A 20,379-nucleotide genomic window follows, 5' to 3' on the forward strand; every position below is an offset into this window, starting at 1 on the left:
ATTTGAAGCTCTCTTCCCTACTCTCTAGTCTACTTACTCGTAGCACAATGCACATCCGCCCTTATGCTTTCACTTTTTTTTGCATTGGCCCATGCTGCATATAAGGGGCCAGGTAACTACTTTTTATAACCTCCCTTATATAAAAAGCGCAATATCACTGGAATTATATTTCCAAATGCGAATATGCGATTTGGTAAACCGATGCAGCAATGGCCGCCAAAAAATGAATGGAAAACTTGTTGCAGTAAATAAATCTTCAACGTCACATAAATTGCAGCGCCAAGTCAGCGCAGAGGGCAGGATACGATTTCTTCCATGCTCGTTAAGCTAAATAGCGCTACTAAACCCAATAAATGACTCTCCTAAACCCAAACACAAACAGATGCGTTGTCCCTATGGCACGAGCTTCATCTAGAAACCACTTTGTATTTGCACCCTTTTACCATACATGTACTGTTGCCCGTATAAAAAGATGCATGCCGTCCTGTTTCCCAAAAGAAAAGAAAAAAAGAAAATCTACCACAAGTCCTTTCTAACCCATCCGCCGAATCTCTGTGTTCTACCAAAACGCCACAGCTTCCCGTACCACTTTTTTTTTGAGGTTGGACCTCGCAAACATGCTTCTAATGTTTAGGGCCTGGTAGTTCCCTGCGAGGAGCCAATAGGCTTGGACCCGGCAGAGCCTGGAGTCCTGGAACCAGCTGATGAAGGGGGCCTAGAGACACCAGCGGAAGAGGGAGGCCTAGAGGCAGCAGCGGAAGAGGGAGGCCTAGAGACAGCAGCAGAAGAGGGAGGCCTAGAGACAGCAGCAGAAGAGGGAGGCCTAGAGACAGCAGCAGAAGAGGGAGGCTTAGAGACAGCAGATCCCGGAGTCCTGGAGCCAGCAGAAGAAGGAGGCCGAGAGATAGCAGCGGAAGATGGGGGCTTAGAGACAGCAGGGCTCGAAGTCTTGAGACCAGACGATGAAGGGGCCTTGGCCGAAGCACGAGCGGCCTTCTTGGCACGGCAAGTGGCCGGGCACGTGACCCTCCTCTCGAGGATCGAACGCCTCTGCACGTTGGGGCTGTTTGAAAAGCCGGTCCAGGTGCTGTAGTCGAGGACCTGGTTGGGCGCGTTGGCGTCGTTGGCCCTGTAGGCCTGGGCATAAAACTTGATGACGGGCTTCGCGTCGTTGATCATCGCGGTCGGGATCAGCATCTGCAGGTTTGTGCTTGAGGGCCTCATGGGCGCGAAGCGCAGCGTGCACTCGTTGATGCAGGCCTCATTTTCGACAAAATTCGAGATTGTAGCCTCGCCCTTGAAGTCCATCCGCTCCGGGATCCAGATCTTGGGGACGTGTGGGAACTCGGACTCTTCGGCCGTGATGACCATGATCCTGTTGCGCGTTTTTCTTGTCAGAATGGGCAATCTATCAATGCGTTGATGGTATCGAGAAAAAAAAAGGAAGGGTATGGAATACTTGCCATTGAACCCCGCCTGCAGGTACGTATTCTCCCTTTCTGGGGCTCGTATAGACACCCTTTCCAAGCTGCCATATGTCGGAGTTGTCAAAGGCAGCGCTCCTGGTGAGGGGAGCGGGTCCGTTCATGTACGGCCTTGCCTCTAGCTGTTGAGGGGGGGAAATCTTGTGGTTAGCTGCAAGGAATATGGTACAATTTGGCTCAAGCCGCCTGAAGGGCTGGTTTGGTGGAGTTGGGGCTTGATAGGAACTCACTTCGTTACAGGTCCGATATCCAACTATCATCTGGGCAGCCTGTGCCAGGCTGATGGTGGCAATGAAAGCATAGGTTTTGACCAAGAAACTGGAGAACATGGTGGGCGATTTCCGGTGGGGGATGTAAAAGAGGTACAGATGGAGAGAGTTACAAGATTGTACTAAAGTGCTGAAGATGCTGAAGATGCTGAAGATGCTGAAGATGCTGAAGATGCTGAAGATGCTGAAGATGCTGAAGATGCTGAAGATGCTGAAGATGCTGAAGATGCTGAAGATGCTGANAGCCGCCTGAAGGGCTGGTTTGGTGGAGTTGGGGCTTGATAGGAACTCACTTCGTTACAGGTCCGATATCCAACTATCATCTGGGCAGCCTGTGCCAGGCTGATGGTGGCAATGAAAGCATAGGTTTTGACCAAGAAACTGGAGAACATGGTGGGCGATTTCCGGTGGGGGATGTAAAAGAGGTACAGATGGAGAGAGTTACAAGATTGTACTAAAGATGCTGAAGATGCTGAAGATGTTGAAGATGCTGAAGATGCTGAAGATGCTGAAGATGCTGAAGATGATGATTATGAGGACAAATGTAACCTAGAACATCTGATTCTTCACGGTAGCTTTATATGGACATCATGACATCGAGCCTCCCGGCCGCGACCCGAGACTCAAGGCATTGGCTCCCTCATGCTGAGGCTATTCACGCACACAGCCTCTGAAAAATTACTACGGTCATCCAGGCTAACAAAAAAAGACAGCCAGGATGCAAGTGGATCACATGGTAAACAGTAGAAAAATTTATTATGCAAGGTACCTTGATAACTTCTCAGTTAAGTAACATGGTAGGTGCTATATAGCGAAAAGTATGTACCTCTCCTCCGTGACGTTACAGGTACATACTGTCCGCGGCTAGCCATTTGCCACAAGCTTGTCTTCTTTATTATCCCGGTCGACTGTACATGTTTACTAAAATGCTGACTCTGCGATCTTCACAACCTGTTTAATTTACGTATTGGAAAAGAAGATGGTGGCCACCTCCATGCGATTCTTTCACTCAGTTCGTACAAACATGGACTTTGATAGGGGCACGGTAAAAAGATCAGTCAGCCGCATTCCACAGCCGCACCCACAGCCGCAGGCCTACTGTGAAACATCACAAAAATAGGGACTGCAAACAACAACCGCAAATGGGGGAATTAGAAATCCAAAAGTTTTCCAATGTGTAAAAGTATTGAGGACCAAATCGATGCGTTTTTTTTTGTTTTTTTTTGCCCAATTTATAAATGACCGCTTTGTGCAAAGTTACGTGTTGCTAAGATGCTTGACATGGTAGTGGTTTTTTTTTTTTTTTTTTTGGTTTTCTTTTATATAGTTCTGGTTGACCAATCACCAAATTTTGCAATCCCTTTTTCCCGTCCCCACTTGGGATGTGTAATCCGCCTGCAGATTGGCCATGCTTAAATCTCGCCGGACCCCATACCATAGCCTCGCCGCATTTGGCAACAGGGAAGATGAAGGGTATGTCCTCGGCCCGGGTGTGACGTAAGGACAACTAAGTACTTGATTGGGCTGTGCCCCATGTCTTAGGAGATTTTACTACATAGAACTACCAATTCCCACCATCTTTTGTATTTGGGTTGCGATCCTATAGCACTGTACGTGCAGAGACATCTACTGCCAACTTACTACTTGCTACACACCTACCTATCTACACAGTCAAAATTAAAATTATCATTCGAGAAGAAGGGAGACAAAAAGGAGAGAAAAAGAAAGAAGAACCACACGGTACAGACAACGAACACACATCTCCGCCCGGCATCTTGCTGTCATCCTAGCTACACCACAACCATGGACACTGTCCTCCAGGAGGCCCTCTGCGACAAGAACTGGGTTCACAACCCGGCCGAATGGGGCATCGCCTTCTTCAGCCCCGACTCGACCGGGTGGCTGGACCTGACGGTAAACATGCACAACGCCCTCCGCGCCAACTTTTCCTGGAATCAGATCGGGCCGGCGACGACTGAAGACGAGCAGCCTAAAAGCGGAGAACTTGGCAACACCGCAGGCAGCACAGCGTCTACCCCCCTTGACCAAAAGACCAAGACGTCAGTCACCAGAACCCTGAGGTTCGAGATGGAGCTCACCCTGCTCAAGACGGGGCCCCACCAGCAACCCCCGGAGGTCAAGGGGCTGGTGGAGCGCGCGTTCCGGCCCAGGAGGCTGACTGTGCGGCTATCGGAGGGCAGGTACCCGCGGCAGCACCCTTACCTCGGGATCGTGCAAGTCTTTGGGCGGCGGCTCGTCTTTGAGCCGTCTGTCTTTCCAGATCTGGAGGACTGGGCAGATGAGTACTCTACGATGGTCACCGCCGGCAAGTTCCATCAATGGAAGTCGTTCTACAACAGGGCGTTGGAGGACTTTGAGGTTGGGGAGCCGCTTAAGGAGGATGAGGATTAGGGGGCCATTGGTTGGGCTGAGCTTGTTAGTAGTGGATAAACATTAGAAATGGCAATCAAATTTGAGTAGGTTGAGATGATGTCCGCGGAGATTCTGTCTTTGGTAAAAGAAGCCCCGCTCGCCTCTCAAGGGGCACCAAACACCCAAAAAAAAAAAAAAAAAAAAAAAAAAAAAGAGGTGTAGTGACCAGCATCACAGCCGCTAACGACAAGGGGGTAGCCGAGACGTGTTGTCATACATCTAGGTATTGGCATGCCTACACAGCAAGACCAAAAGGGAGCAGCCCTGTTGACTAGGTCTGACGAGGAAGGGGTGGAAGCTTACCATGAACCTAATTGCTCAAATTGCTTTCCAACAGAGTCAAAGCTCAGAGACGGGAAACCCGAAAGAGATTGCAGCTGGCCGTCATTTACGTGGCAATCCACTGCCATTATCAAATATCAAATGTATAACACAGTCAAGCGGCTAGAGAGTATTTAAATCAGGACTTACCTTTGCAATGTTATTTACTGGAGCACCTCGGAGCGATCGGAGGTCTTTAAAGTTCGAGAACCAAACAAATTTCGAGGATCCCGCAAAGGAGAGCAATCGCAGATCTCGTCTCCTCGATTTTCCCATCGCCAATTCCTGATGGGCACTCCATGGCCCACGGGTGCTCAACCGGTTGTCGAGAAACGGGAACCTTGTTCCTCCCGACGGCGAAGGATCGGTGGGCGGCGAGGTGCATTTTATGGACGGCGCGCGAGGGAGAGCGGGGTGGGGCGCGAAAATGGCCGCCGGCCATTGGCCAGACATGTGTGACCTACGGCATACGCCCGCTCTCCACTAGTCTAGTCGTTAACGAGGGGAGAGCGGACGCGATCCTGTCGTATATGGTGGCAGGGTGAACATCCCAATTTTGAGAAATTTTGAATTTTAACCGAAAGTAAATGAAAAACAAAAAACGAATAACGAAAAAGTGCAAAAAAAACATACAACACCGAGGATTCCCCAGTGGTCACCCACCTCAGTACTAGTTCGGCCCTCACTGGTTTGACTAGGGGAGAGCGGACGGGATCCCGTATATTCCAGTGGGTATGGTCGTATGTGATTATTCTCGTTAGTTGCAATGTTTATAAATGGTTTGATAATTGTTTGCTCATGTTCGACTTTTTCTCATTTCCACCCCACATTCAAAACTTGTGGCACGTCGAACAACATAACATCGACGAGACTGTTGGGTAACGAAAAAAAAAAAAGGCAAAAAGAGAATGGGGGGAAATAACGAGAGAAAAAACTCTTCTTAAGCCTTAGAATCACCGATAATATCAATACGGAGTACAGCTATTTCATTGGCTCCGGCAGAGAGGGTAAAAAAAAAAACCAATACTCACAATGACCGGTGATAATTTTGAACAAAGGACGAGCGCGTTTCTCCAGTGGTTTAAAAATCTGCCAGGCGCGACCTTTCACGAAAACATACAAATTGCGGACCTCAGAAATCGCAATGCTGGACGTGGAATCGGTAAGGAAGATAATGAAAAAGAAAAAGAAAAAGAAACATGAATATCTTGGGGAGAAGGTTGTCAAAAAAATAAGCACTAACACAACTGCACAGTTGCAACGGCCGACATTGAGCCTGACACCGTCTTGTTCACCATCCCTCGCAAGGATATAATATGCCTCGAGAACTCACAATTGTTCAAGGAGGTAGACTCTTCAATCTTTGTCAATAGAGGCTCCGAGCCACTGGACGAGAATGAGGACGACGAGGCGCAGGATGGGAGCTCTTCTCACCAACGCGGGCAAAACTCGTGGACGACGTTGATCCTGGTCATGATGTACGAGCACCTGCGCTGCGACCCCTCGCCGTGGCGGCCTTACCTGGACGTGCTGCCCACCGAGTTCGAAACGCCCATGTTTTGGACCAGCGAGGAGATTGGCGAGCTCCAGGCCAGCCCTGTCGTGGCCAGCATCGGCAAGGAGGAAGCCGATGTCATGATTCGGACCAAGATCCTCCCCGTCATCAAGGAGAACGCCGCCGTTTTTGGCGGGGTAACGGATGCCGATGACGATCGCCTGGTCCGACTTGCTCATCAGATGGGCAGCACCATCATGGCCTACTCCTTTGATCTCGAGGGCGAAGGTGACGAAGAGGATGAGGACGAGGACGGCTGGGTCGAGGACAGGGAAGGAAGGACCATGATGGGGATGGTGCCCATGGCGGACATTCTGAACGCAGATGCTGAGTTCAACGTGAGCTCTTTCTTGAGTGCCTTTTTCTCTTGTCGTGAACTCTGCTGACGTTTTCGAATAGGCACACATCAACCACTCGGAAGAAGCCCTGGTAGCCACGGCTCTGCGCAAAATACCAGCTGGCGAGGAAATACTGAACTACGTAAGTGGACTCAAATCTCTACTTCGCGACAAAGAGCCGCGCCTCTACCAATCGTCACACTGACAAAAATTGCTCTCAGTACGGCCCACTACCCAACGGACAGCTCCTCCGCAGATACGGCTACGTGACGGAGAAGCACAGTCGATACGACGTTGTGGAGCTGACTGCTGCCTCCATCACCAGCGGCATCCGTTCGCGGCTGAACTTGGCACAGCAGGATTGGGACAAGATCGACGAGGCTAGAGCCAAAGCAATGTTTGGTGACGACAGCGAGCAGGTGCCCGGCGCCATGGTCGAGGTCGAGGATTCATATCCCCTTGAGCGGACCTGTGCGGATCCCGACGAGTTTGGTCAGCTCCAGGGCACACCCTCCTTCTCTGAGTTGCCCGAAGAGCTGCTGGATATGGCAAAGGCGAGATTCAAGGAGATCAAGACCATCCGTCCGGATGCAGTCCAGGACAAGAAGTTCAGGGATCGCATAATTCACTCGGCTGTACGGGAGGCTGCCAGTATGAAGTTGACCGAGTACGGCACTACCTTGGACGAGGATCTGGCCAGGATATCGATGCTTGGCAGCAATCAATCACGTCTGAGGATGGCAATGGAAGTCCGCATCGGCGAGAAGAAGCTACTGCATGAGGCCATAGCCTGGCTCGACGAGAAGATAGGTGATGGTGGTGCGAATGGCGACATGGATGTTGACGAGCCTGCGTCAAAGAGACAAAGAAGGGCTTGAGGGCGGGTAAGGTTATATCGATAATATGTCTCGTATGCGTCACGACTTTCTGGATGGTCCGTCTTCTTAAAAGTGCCTTTCGGGTGTTTGCCGGTCGGCCTTTTCAAGTCAAAATTGAGAGCATTGGAGCCTTAGGACAAACATGGGCGTGTTTTCCGCAAAACTGTATGAATTGTTACCATAATCATGATGCTGATTCTCATGAAAGCGAATCAATTTGAATGGGCTTGGGGTGCTGCTTTTGACTCGCCACAGGCGATGCTTCGGAGGTATTTGGAGATTCAGCCGAGCAGAGACTATGCAGACCAAGACAAACAATTCTAATGAAGGAAAGAAAGCGTTATGAGGAGATTTGCGTGGAGAAATGCCACGGCATCAAAAGAAACAATTTTGGCGGCTTCATATCGCGATACAACAACTCCATTGAAGTACCCTGATTCCAAGTGTTTGAGACACTGACGCAGAGCAGGTAAAATATCCATCGTTTCGAATCACAAACGAGTTACGCCATATATGCCATCTCTCTACTGCCGCCCAAGTCCCTTGATCATTGCCTGCCGTACCTTGTAGAATCTTCATTTATAGTACACCAACAAGCTGCAAACGCCTTCTTCCACAAGAGGCCAGAGTGTGCTACTCATCCTCAGAAGCTCATCCTCCAAACCCAATAACTCAAGCCTCACAATATCCCCAAACTCAAAAGCTGGTAAAGCTGCATGCCGCAGACGACATTTCTTGAGCCGTTCTCTTCACAACCCGGGCAAGCCCAGTTTTGCAATGAGAAAGCTGTTGTTCGCAACACTCCCAGGCAGTGTGGTAGGGAGGTCACAGTGCGATGGATCATGGGCGAGCCCAGAGGACGCCACCCCGGGATTTCAAAAAGTGTTGGTAATCAACAGATCGGTCCTTTGAAGACCGTCTCAGAAATTACTCATGAGAAGAACAGATACTACACTTGATCTAAGCCACAGGCTGTAATGGTTCGAAGCGGACGCAGGTTAGCATTGAAGTCCAAGTATGGCAAATGTTTGGTGAAGGCATGGGGCAGTTCGACGTACCGAAGAAAAGCTGAGAGGAGAAAGAAGGGGAATAATCAAAACAGGCCGGGAGCGAAGGCGGCAATATATATTCGAGCTGACAGGGTGCATTTAGCGAGCGAATAAATTAGTCAGCTGCAAACTTTCGGTGGTCGATGCGAAGATGCACCGAACAGAAAGTGGGAGAAGGTGCTTGCTGCCTAGATAGATAAGGTAGGTAAGGCTGCCACTCATCACAGCGCTATTCCCGCAAGAACGACAGACAAAATTGCCATTTCTTTGATGCATGTATGCATGCATGTGCTCCACAAACATGTTTCTTCTAGTGATGAATGCTAAGAATTCCCAGTTTCTTGCCCATATATGAAGATGTCCTCGATGTCTTGTCCCCGACATGTTTCGGCCAATATAGGCAAGGTTTCATTCAAGCAACAGGTTACCTCTGTCATACACCGATAACCACGGACTGCTAGTGAAAAAGGGTAGAATTATGCTACTGATGTTGAGCCATAAAGTATATTGTTCTTATGTAGGTATCCAATGTCTATAACTAATACCCAAAATGTCCCAGACGAAAAAGAATTAGAGCTCCAATTCACAACCCGTGCTGTTTCCCAAGCTGCTACGCCGATAAAGCCAATACAGTCGCTAAAATCTTCCAATCCTGGAACGAAAAAGAAAAAAAAGTAATCGTGAATGATCGTCCTGAGAAATTAAACATCATGTCTGCCATCACCCAGCAATGGCCCTCCTGACAGGCCCCTCGCTCACCCTAACGGAGCTGACCCGTGGTGAGTGGTATCCTCTAGCACTTGGTGGAAGATGTCCATCACCACCACCGCCCCCGCCTCCACTGCTCGGCATGGGTCCTGGGCTCCTGGGTTCCGCACTCCTTCCGTTGCGGCCGGCACCCGTCCAGGAAGCAACCATGTCGACTGCAGCAGACGGGGGCACCCAGCCACCAGCTGAGCCGGGCCCAGCCTTCTCAACGACCTGCATGTTGTGTTGCGCCCAACGGTCCATCATGGCTCTGCCGTCGCGTGCACTTTGCACGGCATCTCGTTCCCTCATATTCCTCGTCTCTCCGGCAGCGAGCGCATTGCGCTGCCACACATTGAGTTCAGCCTCGCCGCGCGCCTTCTGAAGACTGATCTCGTGCACACGAGATGAATTCCACTGCTTGAGGGCCAGCTCTCTTGCCCGCTTGTCCGCCTCTAGCGCATATCGCGCACCTTGCATCTCCAGCTCGGCCCTTTCCTCCATGGTCTGGATCGTGCGCCCGCGGACGCGGTATTCAAAATCGCTCTCGGTCTTTTGCCGTCTCATCTCCTCCCCGTCCATGTGCTTGTTCCACTCGATCGCTGCAGTTGTATCTGCCTCCCCCTTTCGAATAGTGCTAGTGTTGAGGTGCTTGTCCAGCTCGATCTGCATATCCAAGGCATGGTCAAGACCCCGGTTCCGCCGTTGCTGATCGGCCAGCCTGTCACTGTGATCGTATTCTGCAAAGCGCCGCGCCCCTGAGAGACGAAGCTCATGCATAGTCGTCTCCTCCTCCATACGCAACCGCCGTGTGTGGTCGTCATCTTCACGCTGCTGTCGTAGCCTGCGAGCCCGTCGCTCCTTCTCCTGCTCGCGGATTTCGTCTGGCATACCGACAGCATCGACCGGCTGCTGCTCTGCCTCTATGCTCGCGTAAAATCGATCTATCGCACCCTGGCCACGGAGAAGAGAGAGCAACACCTCATGTTGCGACTCGTGCGCACGAGACAGGCCCTTTTTGATATACATGGTTGGTGAAAAAGAGTATCCCTGCTGGTCGGTGTACACGTTCTTCTCGTCGTTAAGTGTCTTCCATAAGAGTCGATCTAGTAGCAGAGTCGTGATTGCCTCTGGTCCTGCACTGTCGACAATGTTGTCGAGAGCCATGAACACAGCAGTCCTGCCATGAACCTTCAACAGTGGACTTGCGTTGAATCGTTTGAGAATGTCCACCGCTGCCTCTGCCCTTTCTGGATCTGCCGGAATAATACCTCGGCTCGCCATTACGGTAAGTGCCGTATGACCGCCGTGTTTGTTTGACCTGTAGTCAGGGTCGTGACCAGCCTCAATGAGCTTATGCATAACGTCGACGTGGAAGTTGCGCGAGGCCTCGTGCAGACTACCGTCGTTGATGGGAAGATTCTTGTCGAGCAACAAGACAACAGATTCGTGACTACCCATCCGCGCAGCATAGAAAAGAGCAGACCGTCCCAGCGAGTCTTGGACGGTTGCCCTAGCTCCGAGCCTGAGGAACTCATCCACCAGCTCTGGTCTATTTGTTTTAGCAGCGACAATCAGGGGCGTCACTTTACTTTTTTCAGTGACAAAGGAGACATCGGCTGTGATTAATGTTAGCTTTCTCTGTCTGTTTCTCGTCATATGGCTCATCAACTTACTTCCTTGCTTGGCCAGCTGTGCAATCACGGCAGAGCTCGTTTTGCTGGAAGTCTGGAGTAGGGCCCATATCAACACGTTCGCGGCTTCGTAATCTGATGATTGCTCTTGTACCTCTCCGTTTGACGTGGGAGCATATGTGATCCTGACCGTCTGTGACAAGTCACAACCAGCGCTGATGATTCGGTTCATGACCACAGTCGAGCGAGGGTACTTCTCCAAGCACAAATACAGTGGTGGGAGCATCCCATCGTATATACCCTGACTGCTAAAGTCAGGAGCAACAGTGAACTTGTCGGCAAAGACGTCAATCAACTCAAGCAGCCGCGCTTCGGTGTGGCCTGCACTGATAGCGGCATAAAGAGCCGTGGTCGCCGTCTGCAGACTAGCACAGTTCTTGGTATCAAGTAGCTTTCTTAGGAGGTGTCGATCACCGTTCCTTGCCACCAACTGGACGGATTTCCCGCTTTCATAGTTGGTGCTGGCACCGTGGTTGAGTAGCAAGTCAAGAATGGCTTCCGGGGGAGCACTAGAGTGTCGGCAAGGGCTCATCGGACTTCGTGGACTTCGACTTTTAGGGCTACCGCCAGGTCTTACGGGGAACATTGCCTGAACAGCGTCGATCAGTGCCCTGCTCAAAACTATACCAGAAGCACCGAAACGTAAGATTAATTCGACAACGTCGATATGTGAATGTGCCAGCCATTCCTCGCCCTGTGAGATGAGGTGGTCGAATATCTCGGTAAATAGTCGATCATCTTTGCCAATCTTCTGGGCAAGCAGCTCGAGGAGCGCGACATCAAACGAAGAAGCGGCAATCTTTAGACAAGCACCTCCGTCGCAGCGAGGATCAGCTCCGGAAACCAAAAGTAGCTCAACGAGGTCTGTGTCTTTCTTTGTTGATAGTATCGCCTGTTTCAAGCAGAAATTTAGGTGCTCGCTATGGAACCTAGGAATGAGGACGCGGATTGTCTCTCGCCTCTCATTCTTTGGAAGCAGGAAGGAAGCTTTCGCGGCAGCGGTCATGGCCTCGCGATCAGGGCGCTGAGCGAGAATGAGCGCAATAATGTCGAAATCTTGATTGTGGATAGCTCCGACGAGAGCCTCGCCACCTTGGTGGTTGACCGACGCACGAGTGAGCAAAAGCTTCACCAGGGGCGTATCTTTGGGCGCGCTGTTCACCGCATCCACCAGCGCACAATCGACTACCAGGCCGCTGGCTCCTGCTTTGAGCAGCATTTCAACAACGTCGAGCTTCTTGGATGGTTCCATGGCCATTGCGACCGGTAGTGCAGCTCCGAGGGTGGCTTGGTTGGGCCGCTTATCCATGATGTCGCATATTATGCCCATGAGACCCGCCGAGATTGCTATTCGAAGAGCTGCACCGTCGTCGTAATTAACGTCCGCATCGCCCTGCTCCAAGAGAAGTCTGCCGAGCTCAACATGTAGCAGATCGAAATTGTCGCCAAGGAGACCGACACAGGTGACAAAAGCGGCAGATACTGCTGGACCTCTGGCGCCAAGAGACAATAGCAAGGCGATAATTTCGAACATAACCTCACTATCCGCAACACGCATTCCTTGAGACATAGCAGCAACAAGGCAATCATCAGAAGGCTTCATCCTGAGCAGCTGCGCGAGAATCACCGTCTGGTAGCTTTTGATGGCTTCCAGTACAGCCAGAGTGTGGTAAGGATCGATTGGCTGCGTATATTGTAAGATGAGGTCCAAGAGCTGTTGATTCTTCTTTTTGACGCAGTTAACAAGGCCTGATGTGAAAAGTCGTTCGGTTCGTTCGCCGGCCGCACCGGAGAGTAGGCACATCTCAAGCAGTTCTCGGAAAGTCTCGTCGTCCTGTCGGGATAAATGTTGATGGGCGACACCAACTGCTGCGTCTAGGGAGTTCATCATGGCTAGCCTCCCACGACGGCTTGACAGGAGAATTTCGAGATAGTCACTTCTCTTTGCCTCAACCGCAGCAACCAAAGCCTGACCCCCGAGATGGTTCGGGTCGGCGCCGGCTGCCATACATAACTCCAGTATCTTGGAGGCCCCGTCCTTGATGGCCACGGTCAATGCTCCTGATATGCAGTCGATACAGGGTTTTTTTGGACCTGCCAAAAGCAGGGCTATTGGTTCCGTCTCACCAAGCATGACTGCCTTTTCAAAATCATCATGCAGCTCTGCTGGGTCTGCGCCGGCGTCTAGCAAGACTTGGAGGACATGAAGGTCCCGACGCAGTATAGCATATCGCAAGGCATTGTCGAGGTTGGCTTGGTCTGCCTGGGCGGCGAGAACCTCTACAAGCTCGGGCCGACATCGCACCGTGGCGACCTGGAGCAAATCGCTGCGTTCTGGAGTCTGATGTCGCCTGGCTACCTTCTTCCAGAGGCTTGTTGAACTTCGCCGTGTGACGTTGACATCGGCTCCCATCCTGATTAGTGCGTTGACAAGGTCCACCGATCCATTCTCGTCGACGATGCGTGCCATGACATGGTTGATCTCTCTATATGTGAATGTGCCATCCTTGGGGAATTTAGTACACTGGCAACTGCAAGCCAGAGGAGAAAAGTCCGGGTTTGTGTGTGCCTCCCGGTGCTCAAGTAATAGTTGCGTCGCCTTTTCCTTGTAGAAGTCCATGGCCGTGTTGTACGGGTTATGAGCTCCCTCGGTACTGGACAAATGATATGTAAAACGCCATACGAGCCTTGAGACAAAGGTCTAAAGAGAAGAGACGAGAGGGGTGGCAGTGCTATACGGTTGTTGTATGTGTAATTGGAATAAAAAGGAAAATCAGAAAAAGAAAGAACCAGGTCTATATTGCAGCGTGGTAAGTGTGACTGTAAAAAAAAAAGATACGGATCAATTATTCGTGAAACGCCTTAGATAACGGGCGGCCAGCCTCGTGGTGTCATTGAACGTAAGAAAGAGTCAACAAGACGCGAGTAGACGAGGATGACAAGAGAGGAAATCTAGAAATTTCTAGGATGCTTCAAAATGACATAGCTTGGTAGCCTTGTCGTCTAAGAGACAGACATACCAGGCAAGTAAGGTGCCGATAGACACATACATACATACACACCACACGCCCACACACGAACCACTTGGAAATTTGTGTTGGTCCGGGGGCGGACGTGCGGGACGCGGCTTTCGCCCCAGTTCATGCCAATAGGGCAGGGACTTCCCAAATTATTCGGGCTTCGTTGGGAGCTTTTCCCAAATATGGACAGAGTTCCAGTGGCGAAGACTTCTTCTATCGGGTTAGCATCTTGAAAATGGGAGAGTGGAACACTGATTGACAATCAAGATTGGTGCCCGGGGGCTGGTTTGCGGGTGTACAGTACAAAACAACGGAAGACCATACAGACTCGCCGTTTGAGGAGCATTGATCGCAGTAAGTCTGATCTGCGGGGAAACAGACAAAGAAAGAAGGAATATCAATCCAGGAGTGGTCATTGTTTCAAAAGACCCTGCACGACCATCAACCACGCCGTCTGTTTGGTTGCTGGGTGTCGAAAAGAAAACGTCCATTGGCGCGATGTTTGGCGCCCAAATCGAGGCGCGCACGAAGGAAGCGACTAAGTAACTTGGTACTTAGCTGGGCTTGCAACTTGGTAGGCTAAGGTTGGTGGGTGAGCAATAGGGACGACATGTTAAGAGTATGATGGAGTCGGTTCTGGCGAGTGGAATCAAGGCTTGACGCGCGCTCTGGTGTGTGGTACAAGGGGTTTGCAAGGTTGGTGCAGGCCTCCGATGGGGTAGGCGCCACAAACGTAAAAGCTGATTTGAGTCCTCTCAGCCAACCAATCCGCCCAGACTGGCATCTACTAAAAACACTCACAACCTAAGCCGCCACTCAATCAATGTCAAGCATCACCAGCGGCAAGGCGGCTTGGGCGGTTATGGGCGCTGATGAGCTTGCATAAAGAATTGCGGATTTCTTCATTCTTAAGCAAGCGTTGAGAGCAAAGTAATCCTAGCATGGACGCCCAATCTCCAGCTGCTGTTTTCCTCTTTCTTTTTTTTTTTTTTTCTTTTTTTGTTTTGTTTCTTCACGGACAAACACTCGCATTGACGATCGAAAAAGCCGGCAACCAGGTACTTACTGTACTGTATACTTGGGTCTTTTTCCTGGTCAGCCACCCACCGGCTCTGAATCCGGTTTTCCCCTTTTCTCCGACTTAAACACTAAAAAACGGCACAATACGAGATTTGCCAACACAACATCCAAGCATGAAAAAAGTCGTTTCCTGAGAAAGACCAGGAAACCGGCGGGAACATCCGCCAATGGCTATATCTCGCAGATCTTATCTTTATTATATCCTTGACCCCTTCGCCACTATATGCACCCGTTTACAATAGTCCCTGCTTCTGAAGATCGTAGTACACCTTCTCCGGCATCACGTTACCCTCTGCATCCTCCATCTGTACAACGCTACCATCATCGCCCATGTTACGCTTGCGATCACGCTGAATTTTATCCCATAGCTTGAGTGCCTCCTCGATGCTGATGATATCGCGGAAAAGCGAAGTGTTGGAGATACCGAGGCACTTGAGACCGTAGATGTGCCGTGCCTCGTTGAAGTGCTTCTCGTATGCCCGCCTGCCCATGTAGACAAAATTGCCACAGATTTCGCAGGGGAACTCAACACCCAAGCCGTGAAGCCGGTATAGCCAGAACGGAATTGGTTTACCATCCCAAGCTAGTGGCAGCTTCAAGGGGTTGTAAATCTTCTCCTCTCCGTCTTCGCCCTCATCCTCGTCACCCTCGCCACCCTGGTGCCCATTGGCCCCACCGGCACCATAAGTGGTTATGGCACTTCCCATTATGCTGTAAAGGTTCTCCAGCTCTTGCTGTCGCTCTCGTTCCGTCATGCCTTGCCTGCGCTCCACGTTGACCTTTGTCTCGTCTCGCTCAGTCTTCATCGCCTCTGTTAACCGCGTTACTCGATATTCTCGTTCCGCTACTGCGCGTTCCTTCAGGCGGGTGGCCGATTCTTTCTTGCCTTTTGTGGGGCCGTCTGTGTTGGCTTCTTCAGAGGCCTCGCCGTTCTCCTCTAACCTCTTGGCTTTCTGCTCAGCGGCCTTGACATGTTTCCGACCAGTAAGATGATTCTTGTAGACGTTTTCGTTCTTGAACTCCTTCTCGCAAGCGTCACACCATACTGCCTCCGCTGTGCTGGTAGTGTGTGGTGCGGATCCATTGGCTTCTGGTTTCTCCAGTCCCCAATGCGGTACCTCGTCCTTTTCCCAAAGGTTCTCAAAGTCTGTTGCGAACGAAGCAAAGAGCTTGTCGAGATTCTCAAGTGGCCTCGCTCTCCGCATAAAAGACTCAAGGTACTCAGCCAAATCTCCCACGTACTTGAAGTACTGGTCCGTCAACTTATCTGCACGTTTAACACCTCCCGCTCCCGGCGCGAAGTCGTCAAACACTTCGAGATATTGCAGATAGGAACGGTGTTTGACGTTGGGGAGGTTTATGTAAGCTTCGTGAGCCGCCACAAGGTCGAAGAATTTGCCAAACGCTTCCTCGCCCGAGAATATCGTATCCACCACGTACGGCTGTGTGGAATCGGGCCCATCTCGTCCGGGTCGATACCTCAGTTCGGGATTCTCTGCTTGTTCAGCCGGGTACTTGGCGTGATGTTCCTTGATATCTTCAACCTGCTTGTAAAATTCGTCGAATGGGTCTCCCGAGCCAATAGTCTGAATCTCTTTGGACCGTAGGCCATTGACATCCTCGTACATGGAGATGAGCTCGGAGGATTGTTTTTGTATCTGTTCAAGGAGCTGCGCGACTTCATGGTCACGATTTAAGCGGTCTCGTATCTAGAAGTCATAATGACAGTCAGCGCGAGTACATTTGGTTTGATATATGAACAAAAATGCAGCGGTCGCGCATCGTCCAGAGACGTACAAAGGTAGGTTCGTGGCTCATGCGATCAGTAATGCCCTGTTCCAGGCGTTCCAAGTCCTCTTGGACATAACGCTGGTCCTCCAAGAGCATGCCGAGCAACTGTTGAAGGTGAAATTGTAGTGGTGGGTGTATCAGTTATGATGGTCCTGATGGTAGGTGATTATGTGGTTGAATGCATCAAATTCGATCTAGCTTCGAAGCGCGTTATGGCTGGCAAAGATCGCGACACAGAAATTCGAGATGGCCCTGATCTGGCGAATCATAGAATGCGCCTTGATGTATTTTAGTGGGGTGACATCAGTGTCCCCACCTTTTAACCTCATTCAAGGCGCATTTGGCACCAAAAAGTTCGCCCGCATTGCAGCTTTTCCTTTGCATTTAAATCAACCAATAATTCCCAACTCGATCCTAATTGCCATCATAAAAACGCCAGCGAAGACAAAGCATCACGCGATACGAAGACCGAAATCTCCATTACTGAAGACAATCACAGATATTCAAACTCAGCCGTAACAATGGCGGAAGGAAGTGGGATCGACCGCAAGGCGGAGGAGCGGATGGAATTTACAACTTCCAAGGAGGTCACGGTCCATCCGACTTTCGAGTCGATGGCTCTGAAGGGTGAGCTCAGCAGTGCCTTCAATGGGCAATCAGACGCAAGTAGTGAAAGAACGGAAACTTACATACCATGACATTAGAGAGCCTTCTCCGTGGCATCTACGCCTACGGATATGAGTCGCCGTCGGCGGTCCAGTCGCGCGCTATCGTTCAGGTCTGCAAGGGTCGCGATACCATCGCCCAGGCGCAGTCCGGAACGGGAAAGACAGCCACATTTTCCATCAGCATGCTCCAGGTTATCGACACGGCCGTGCGTGAGACCCAAGCACTCGTCCTATCGCCCACTCGCGAGCTGGCAACACAGATTCAGAGCGTCGTCATGGCCCTGGGCGACTACATGAACGTGCAGTGCCACGCTTGCATCGGCGGCACCAACGTTGGCGAGGATATCCGCAAACTCGACTATGGACAGCACATCGTCTCGGGTACACCAGGTCGCGTGGCTGACATGATCCGCCGCCGCCATCTCCGCACCCGTCATATCAAGATGCTCGTTCTGGACGAGGCCGATGAGCTGTTGAACCAAGGGTTCCGTGAGCAGATTTACGACGTCTACCGATACCTTCCACCCGCGACCCAGGTTGTGGTTGTTTCGGCTACCCTTCCCTATGATGTGCTGGACATGACAACCAAATTCATGACCGACCCTGTCAGGATTCTCGTCAAGCGTGACGAACTGACGCTGGAGGGTTTGAAGCAGTACTTCATTGCCATTGAGAAGGAGGACTGGAAATTCGACACGCTGTGCGACCTTTACGATACACTCACCATCACACAAGCCGTCATTTTCTGCAACACGAGGCGCAAGGTTGATTGGCTTACGGACAAGATGCGCGAGGCCAACTTCACGGTCAGCAGCATGCATGGAGACATGCCTCAAAAGGAGCGTGACAGCATTATGCAGGATTTCAGGCAAGGAAACAGCCGAGTGTTGATCTCTACCGATGTTTGGGCCCGTGGTATCGACGTCCAGCAGGTCAGTTTGGTTATCAATTACGACCTGCCCAGCAATCGTGAAAACTACATTCACCGTATCGGCCGTTCGGGAAGGTTTGGTCGCAAGGGTGTTGCCATCAACTTCGTTACTAGCGAAGACGTGCGAATCCTCAGAGACATCGAGTGTAAGTGTAGCTCCACTTGAAACAAAAAATCCGGGCTTTGCTGACTCCTTTAACAGTGTATTACTCGACCCAAATCGACGAGATGCCGATGAACGTGGCTGATCTGATCGCATAAGCTCCGGAGGCTCACTCTGGGGTGTCCCATGCTTCACGACGATCATAAATTTCAGCTAGAATGCAGCTCTTACTGAGTCGGACGAACCAGTCCCAACAAGCGCCCAGTGTAACGACACTTCGCGCACTAAGAATCGTGGGAGGAAAAGGGAATGTTGACTAGGTTGTAAGTTTAAATTCTGTATTGGAATGGAATCACTGTCCGGCCTTCCGGTTGAACAAACACTGACGGCAAGTGACGTGGCACGCAACACGCAGGTTCCACCTTCATCAGCAAACGAAACTATATTTTGAGTGGCATAGCAGCATTATTCTGAAGTCTTGGCCTCTCCGTGAATCGGACAGTAACCACAGCCTCTCCCCGCACCGGACATCGCAGAGACTCATGATGATAATCTGAATCGTAACGAACGCGCGTGGCGTCTCCACTGATCTTCATTAATTGGGCAAGGATCCGTCAGAATAAGGTCCTTCGATGGTGAACAAACTTTCCGTTCGCATTGTGGGTATGCTTTGTGTGCGTATGTATATACGGACTTCAGGAATATTGAACCCCATTTGTCACGAACTGGCCACCCTACTCCGAACAAGATGGTTAGCCACGACATGTGATGACTGTGCACTGCTGGTCAGGCCCGCCGGAAGTGGCGGGATCGTTTGCTGATGCAATTCCTAAGCATATTTAGTAACCCTTTTACGTGATAAAGCCTAGCACAACCAGCCAGACTGTCAAATATAGTTGACATTGTCAACCAAGGGACGTATAACAGAAAGCGAACAGTTCGGCTTCCGACTCGGAAGGAGGCCTGTTAGTGGTGACACTACTTCTGGGGTGTAGCACCTTCAAGTAAGTGAGGTCTGTTGATGCCCAACTATGTGTTCTTCAGTTCTTTTGTAGATCCTCAACCTTATCAGTCAATACAAGTACTATTAAGATATCCGCATAAGATTTTATTCTATAGCCAAGGATCAGAGTCAGCCAGGGGATAGCCCCATGCCGCACCCTCGGCCTCGTACTAGATTTTCTCCATGTTGAGAATCCCAACGACCGTCGCAGTCCAGTAATTTCTTCCTCATATGAAACGAACTCCGGTGGGGGAGAGTAATCGAATCATGCTTATACCGAAATGTGTACAGCATCCCCCCTGGAACGGCCGACCAGGCCGTTGATTAAAAAGATTCGTCTAGTTGCTTGTATTAGTTATTTACCAGTTTTCGCTTCGGACCGGCACGGCTCGAAGACAGCACTCCCCCGTCTTGCCTCTCTTCTCGCTACAGCAGGCTGGCTAGAACATGGTCATGAGTACTCTACGAAGTAGCTTGGACGGGCAAAAACTGGAGATTATCCTGGGGTGCGAGGCTGTTGGTCGACTCGACTATTTTCAGGGGCCAGATCTATAATTTCGTCAAGGATTCGCCAGAGTTGCGGCCCGTGTTAAGGAGTAGTTGTGGAAAAATACGACGTTTGAGTTCAGACAGTTCTGGACTTTACAACCCAAAAAAAATCCCTCCATGGGGCCAAGGTTGTAACCCCCAGTTTGCCAAGATCAATATTTTGATCATTAACTCTAGCCAGAGCGCACACTTGCGAAGCACAAACCAACTGCTATAGGGGGTGATCTATACAGACAAGCATCCGACAAGAACTATCCTCCACCCTAGCAATAGCCAGAATAAACATATGCAGTCGAGATCTTACCGACGTTGCGTGCCAAGGTGCGCCTTTACGGATTGGGACGTTCGCTGTGGAAAAGGGTCCTTGTGTCATGTCGGTCTGGAATCTCGTGTACGCGATATGACGGCTCCGCATCTTTTTAAGCAATGCCCGGCGGGTGTTGGTTTTACGCCGCCCCCCCCCCCC

The 20,379-nt window shown here is 50.7% G+C and overlaps 7 protein-coding genes across 7 annotated transcripts; 5 read left to right on the top strand and 2 right to left on the bottom strand.

Annotated features, from left to right (window-relative positions):
* Window positions 1-91: 91 nt before the first annotated feature.
* PgNI_01431 (uncharacterized protein) lies at window positions 92-1,093 on the top strand (the record flags this gene model as incomplete). Its single annotated transcript, XM_031121502.1, has 2 exons — window positions 92-112; window positions 635-1,093. 2 exons carry the CDS (start codon window positions 92-94, stop codon window positions 1,091-1,093), a joined length of 480 nt encoding a protein of 159 aa, XP_030987638.1.
* Window positions 631-1,371, bottom strand: PgNI_01432 (uncharacterized protein; the record flags this gene model as incomplete). Its single annotated transcript, XM_031121503.1, has 1 exon — window positions 631-1,371. One exon carries the CDS (start codon window positions 1,369-1,371, stop codon window positions 631-633), a length of 741 nt encoding a protein of 246 aa, XP_030986117.1.
* On the top strand, window positions 1,154-1,423 carry PgNI_01433 (uncharacterized protein; the record flags this gene model as incomplete). Its single annotated transcript, XM_031121504.1, has 2 exons — window positions 1,154-1,170; window positions 1,204-1,423. 2 exons carry the CDS (start codon window positions 1,154-1,156, stop codon window positions 1,421-1,423), a joined length of 237 nt encoding a protein of 78 aa, XP_030987641.1.
* A 2,133-nt stretch (window positions 1,424-3,556) lies between these two features.
* PgNI_01434 (uncharacterized protein) lies at window positions 3,557-4,165 on the top strand (the record flags this gene model as incomplete). Its single annotated transcript, XM_031121505.1, has 1 exon — window positions 3,557-4,165. The coding sequence occupies one exon, from the start codon at window positions 3,557-3,559 to the stop codon at window positions 4,163-4,165; it is 609 nt and encodes a 202-aa protein (XP_030986118.1).
* A 1,187-nt stretch (window positions 4,166-5,352) lies between these two features.
* PgNI_01435 (uncharacterized protein) lies at window positions 5,353-7,516 on the top strand. Its single transcript, XM_031121506.1, has 4 exons — window positions 5,353-5,669; window positions 5,763-6,400; window positions 6,462-6,542; window positions 6,622-7,516. The coding sequence occupies exons 1-4, from the start codon at window positions 5,540-5,542 to the stop codon at window positions 7,276-7,278; spliced, it is 1,506 nt and encodes a 501-aa protein (XP_030987643.1). The 5' UTR covers window positions 5,353-5,539; the 3' UTR covers window positions 7,279-7,516.
* A 1,531-nt stretch (window positions 7,517-9,047) lies between these two features.
* On the bottom strand, window positions 9,048-16,875 carry PgNI_01436 (uncharacterized protein; the record flags this gene model as incomplete). Its single annotated transcript, XM_031121507.1, has 6 exons — window positions 16,666-16,875; window positions 15,106-16,577; window positions 14,113-14,334; window positions 13,823-14,039; window positions 10,751-13,469; window positions 9,048-10,693 (listed from the first exon to the last, which is right to left on the bottom strand). The coding sequence occupies exons 1-6, from the start codon at window positions 16,753-16,755 to the stop codon at window positions 9,048-9,050; spliced, it is 6,366 nt and encodes a 2,121-aa protein (XP_030987651.1). The 5' UTR covers window positions 16,756-16,875.
* Window positions 16,876-17,055: 180 nt separating this feature from the next.
* PgNI_01437 (uncharacterized protein) lies at window positions 17,056-19,423 on the top strand. Its single transcript, XM_031121508.1, has 4 exons — window positions 17,056-17,286; window positions 17,364-18,404; window positions 18,461-18,684; window positions 18,777-19,423. The coding sequence occupies exons 1-3, from the start codon at window positions 17,181-17,183 to the stop codon at window positions 18,517-18,519; spliced, it is 1,206 nt and encodes a 401-aa protein (XP_030986119.1). The 5' UTR covers window positions 17,056-17,180; the 3' UTR covers window positions 18,520-18,684; window positions 18,777-19,423.
* Window positions 19,424-20,379: the final 956 nt, after the last annotated feature.

The sequence above is a fragment of the Pyricularia grisea genome (genome assembly GCF_004355905.1).
Source record: "Pyricularia grisea strain NI907 chromosome Unknown Pyricularia_grisea_NI907_Scaffold_1, whole genome shotgun sequence".
In the NCBI taxonomy this organism is placed as follows: domain Eukaryota; kingdom Fungi; phylum Ascomycota; class Sordariomycetes; order Magnaporthales; family Pyriculariaceae; genus Pyricularia; species Pyricularia grisea.